At 29.4% G+C, this 5424-nt stretch overlaps 1 protein-coding gene across 1 annotated transcript; it reads left to right on the forward strand.

Moving 5' to 3' along the window:
* Positions 1 to 1998: 1998 nt before the first annotated feature.
* Positions 1999 to 3835, forward strand: LOC107465044 (transcription factor MYB61-like). Its single transcript, XM_016084014.3, has 3 exons — positions 1999 to 2322; positions 2399 to 2528; positions 2902 to 3835. The coding sequence occupies exons 1-3, from the start codon at positions 2190 to 2192 to the stop codon at positions 3734 to 3736; spliced, it is 1098 nt and encodes a 365-aa protein (XP_015939500.1). The 5' UTR covers positions 1999 to 2189; the 3' UTR covers positions 3737 to 3835.
* The last annotated feature ends 1589 nt before the right edge of the window (positions 3836 to 5424 follow it).

The raw sequence follows: 5424 nt of genomic DNA on the forward strand, positions 1-5424 counted from the left end.
ACTTTGATACGAAGAAACGTTAACGTCTTCATTTTTGTACCAGTAAAAGGTGTCGGAGGGAGAAAACATCTTTATACCTGGTGGCTGGCAGCATCAGAGGAGGAAGACGAAGGATGAGTGTTGTGAAGTTTGGAATTTGAGGAAGAAAATAGAAGGGGTAATTTGGGAATTTTATTAAAAAATCAACGAAAAATCACGGTTTGGGTACTATTGTCACACGAAATCCATCTTTCATAGATATAACGTTAGTTTTTTTTGTTTAATGAATACTTTCGTCAGCGTTCGCAAAATTTATAGATACAAATGATAGTTTTTTTTTAAAAAATTAGCCCCGTATAGTAAGCGTCAACATTATTTCAAAAATTCAATTGAGTGCAGAGAATTGAGAGAAATTCTCTCTTTTTGAAGATGAAACTGGCAAATAAGGTTAGTAGAATAATTTGGAGCAATAAGTGGATTTCAACAGGTAAAGGATATGATGCATTATTTTTTATAAAAATACAAAAGAAAAAAGCCATTGTTCTTTCCACGTAATGATGTAACTTTTCAAAGAAATCATGACATAGAGAATGGATGGATAATCCTATATATTTTAATTTAGAAAAGTCTAGGACCAACAACTTTTGTATTTTCTGGTCAGCACTTAACCATTAAAATAAAAGTGATAGATCTTATACTATTAAATATCATTAGATATAATTTTATACCATTAAAAATACTATTAATAACCAATTGATAATTACAAAATATCAAAATTACTGTTCCTAACATTCCTCTTTTAATTTTATTATATGTTTTGAGTCACCAATTTTCCAATTCTAGTAAAAAGGGGTATTTGTATTTCTCATTTCGCTTTTAACAGACATAAGGATATGGGCAAAGACTGTGACACTGTGTAGCGTACGTAGAGTGTGACATGAATATTTCGCTATGCATGTAATATTTACCTATGACAACTAAAAAAATCAATATTTCTTATAACAAATTATTACAACGTCACTATATATTATGGAAACAAAAAACTTCATTAAAAATTAACTATCAAATAATACTCTAATTTGTGGAAGTTTCTTTTTTTTTAGTGGTTTTATTTTTGAAAAAAAAATATTTTATTCTACTAAAATAATATTTAAAAAATAATTTATAAATTTAAAAAACATTATGAGAGAAAATTTTTTATTTTTAATTAATAATATGTTGAATTAATAAATTAAACATTATCGTTTACTACAAATAAAATAATGAGCCAAAAGGATATATAAATCTTATTTAAAGAGTAAATATAAAATATTTCTCTAAATAAACTATAGTTCAAATGGTATAGTCTTTTCATACTCACTTAAAGATTGTAATCTCTAAGCAACTTATTTATCATACAATCATACATGAATTTAATTTTTAAATTTATTTATGTGTACTTCTAAAATTAGATATTTAAAAAAAAAAATAAAAGTCAAACTCAAGTATGTAACCTCTAAATAAATATAAAAAAATTATGTCAAAATTAGATAATTACTACTCAATTTCTCCTACTTACAATTACACAAAAATGAATAACTCTTCAAGTGTCAATTATTTTACACTTGTTTTTATTTATTCTTTTTCTTGCTCCGACAATTTGATGAGTTGATTATAATATAAGTGAAAAATGGCCCACTATTGATGCAAAAGACAGCAATGCTCTCACAGCTTCCAAAAGACATGATACACTATTCATCAACCCCTCTATCTTCTCTCACCTTGCCAAATTCAACCTTCCCATCCCCCTATGCCTATATCACAACACAACGTGTCCAATTTCACATTGTCTCATCTCTTTCACATTAATATAAACACACACCAAAAAAACGAAAATAAAAATACCATAAGCTTATTTTGGTTTCTCATATTTTTTATTTAATTTACAAATATTAATTAAGTTATAGTTCTCAAGCATATATATATGTATAGTGTTCAAGCAATAAGATATATATCTCTATCTTTCATGGGGCTTAGGCTCACTTATATATTCTAATTCGACTTCAATTCTTGCCATAGATACCACCACCACTTCATTTGCATTCCTATATCATCTGTCTATCAAACCTTAACATTGGAATAAAAATAAACAATACTACTATTTTCTCTTGATTTGGAAGCCAAGCTAAGCTACAAGCTTCAATTAATTCAACATCATCATTAATTTAAAAATGAGAAGGCACTCTTGCTGTTACAATCAGAAGCTTCGAAAGGGTCTGTGGTCACCTGAGGAGGATGAGAAACTTCTCATGCATATTACTAAGTATGGTCATGGATGTTGGAGCTCTGTGCCTAAGCAAGCAGGTACTCAAACACTACCTTTAAATCTTCTTCTTCTTTTTTTAATACTCTTGTCAATGTAATAATAATGTATTAACAGGTTTGCAAAGGTGTGGTAAGAGCTGCAGACTTAGGTGGATAAATTACTTAAGGCCTGATTTGAAGAGAGGTACATTCTCACAAGAAGAAGAGAATCTCATCATTGAGCTTCATGGAGTATTGGGCAATAGGTAATAACAATTCAAATCCCTTCTCTTCCTCTAATAGCTCTCTAACTAATTGGTGTAAGCGGTCTTGTAAATTAAAAACGCTTAGACCAATTATTTAAATAGTTAGGGACTTATTAAAAATATTCAAATTATAAAGAGACATTTTGTATGTCATAAATTAAAAAGGACATTTACATTTATTTTTGGTGGAAATTCATATGTAGTTATTTTTATATAAAGTTGATATCTGAGAATCATTAAATAATTTGATAAATTTGATTAAATTATTATTTAACAATTTTTAGTTATCAATTTCACATAAAAAATAATTACATGTGAGTTTTTTCCTTTTATTTTTTACATGACTACTGATTTTTTTTTATATTTTTTTCAGATGGTCGCAAATTGCGGCACAATTGCCAGGGAGGACCGACAATGAGATAAAGAATCTGTGGAATTCTTGCTTGAAGAAGAAGCTGAGGCAGAGAGGTATAGACCCTGTGACACACAAGAAGATTCCGGAGGCCGAGAACGGCAGCGAGGACAACGACAACAGAAACCAAGAAAAGGCAGCAGAAGCATCGTCCAATGAGTTGAACAAATCAGATGATGCAACCCCCTATGTGCTAAACAGAGCATCTTCAATGAGTTGCCATCATCACTCAGATTTCATGAGTGGTTTTCCAATTCAGATGATAAATCATGCATCATCATCATCAGATTCAAATTCAGTTAATTGGTATAGCCACAGTAGTGGAAGGCCTTTTGATATCAACACTGATTTTCCATTCAATACCACTTCTATTCTTACACCAACAACCGCAACCGCAACCAATTTATTTCTTCCTACTGATTCTAGTTTCCTTTACAAGCCTTCTTTTTCTTCTTCTTCTTCCAACTCTCCTGAAAATATCTCTAATACTACACCCTATGGATTGAAAGAGGAACAATACCAAATTCACATGAGCATAGAAGAGTTAGAAGAATTATCATCCAAATGGGATGAGTATTATTACTACCTTCATAACCCAGTCTCAATGCCTGCTTCTTCTGAATCATTTTGCAATGAAATGAAGCCAGATATACACTATTTGATACCTGATACACCAGGTCCCATTATGTTACCTCACCATAATAATAATAATACCAAGTTCCAAGAACCATCTCAAATGGCTAGTTTCTTTTCAAAGGACATTCAGAAGCTCACAGCAGCATTTGGACATATATAAAAGGCTCTGTATTCTCTGTCTGTCGTGAGACAAAGACTAATTCCTCGCAGATTGAAAATTTGTTTGAATTTTTTATTGACCAATGAATTGTTATATGTAAAAGACGGGTTTTGATTTCATAATTAATAATCTTAAATAAAAATTAAAAAATATGTATTTATTGAAAACTTTTGTGTGAGATGTCAATCTAGTTAGCTAGATAAGGTTAGTCGGATTTCTAATAACAGTATCTGAATGTCGGTGATTCAATTATCATAAGAAAAATAAATAGGTTTTGTTTGAATTTGGGAAAGAGGAGTTTTAATTCCAAATTCAAGGGATTATTGCTCTATTGTATATAGGTTTGCTACAAAAAAAAAAAAATCCTGATTTGTGTTTATATTTGTGAGACAAAAGTAACCAATATTAATTGTCTTTTACCTTTGTTCTTCTTAATTATTATCTGTGGGATAGAATTCGCAATACAAGGATTAATTAAGGATTGTTCTTCTGGTTTCTTTTTTTTTTTTTTAAACCTACCATTTGTTTCTTTCTTTGCTACACTGTAACAGCTTTTGAATGGTGCATTTTTCTATATATAATCCATCACAGATGTTTTATTGGCTTCATGCCAGTTTTTATTTTCATTTCATTTCATTGTCAACGGACTAATATGTTATATATGTATAACCAATTTGGATTAAGCAAGTCAATTGTCCTCAAGTATTTAGAATTAATTATTTTTTCGGCAAAAGCTAGTGCACTTCAGGTAAAATAGGGAGTGCAGCACTCTTTAAAAGTTAATCTATTATCAAAAATCATCAAGTAGATTAAATTTATTTACTATTTTTATTATTATTTTTTTTATCATGGGCTGAACAAACAAACCTGCACTAACAAAAAAAACTAATTCCCTCATTTAACATAGGACGATTTTTACACCAAAAGTACTCAAGAAATTTTAATTGAATCCCTCCATTACTCTGTTATTGTCGATATGATGTCTTCAAGCATTTTCACTGTTTTGTTTGCTGACAGTACTTTCACTATCGTTCTCGCTAGCACAGATTTTAACGTTCTTGAACCCACCCCATTCCATTTCTATCATAAATGATATTCAAAGTCTGAAAAATTGCTGCCATAGAAAAGAAAGATGCAAATTGCCGCCGTAGAAAAGGAAGACGCATGTCTGTCGTCACTGCTAGTTGGCTAACTCCAAACGCAAAATCGATTCTGTAGAAGAACCCCAGTTTCAATGAAGGCACCATGAGTCAAAGCACAACATACACGACGGTTACAATAAGTTCATTATCTTTTATTTAAACAATTATTTGTATTATTTTTTATTAATTTATTCAAAAAATAATTAAATTTTGAAGCTAGTTAGTATAAAATATTACAGATATAAAACTAAGAAAAATTTTTATTTGTATAAGAATGAGCCTAATAAATAATTATTCTATTTAATATATAATTAAGAATTTCTTTCTTTGCCAACGAGCTATAGTTTAAATGATATAATCTCTCTATATTCATCTAAGAGTTGGTAAAAATAAAGAATATTTCTTTCTTTTATTAACTTTTTAAACATTAATTATTTATTTTACATGTAATATAGAAATAAATGAATATAATATTTATTGAGTAGACGGCAGGCGCAGTTACGTAAATTTTTTTTGTTGTCATATTATTTAAATAAAAAAATATTA

Source organism: Arachis duranensis, chromosome 9 (genome assembly GCF_000817695.3).
Source record: "Arachis duranensis cultivar V14167 chromosome 9, aradu.V14167.gnm2.J7QH, whole genome shotgun sequence".
Classification (NCBI taxonomy): Eukaryota; Viridiplantae; Streptophyta; class Magnoliopsida; order Fabales; family Fabaceae; genus Arachis; species Arachis duranensis.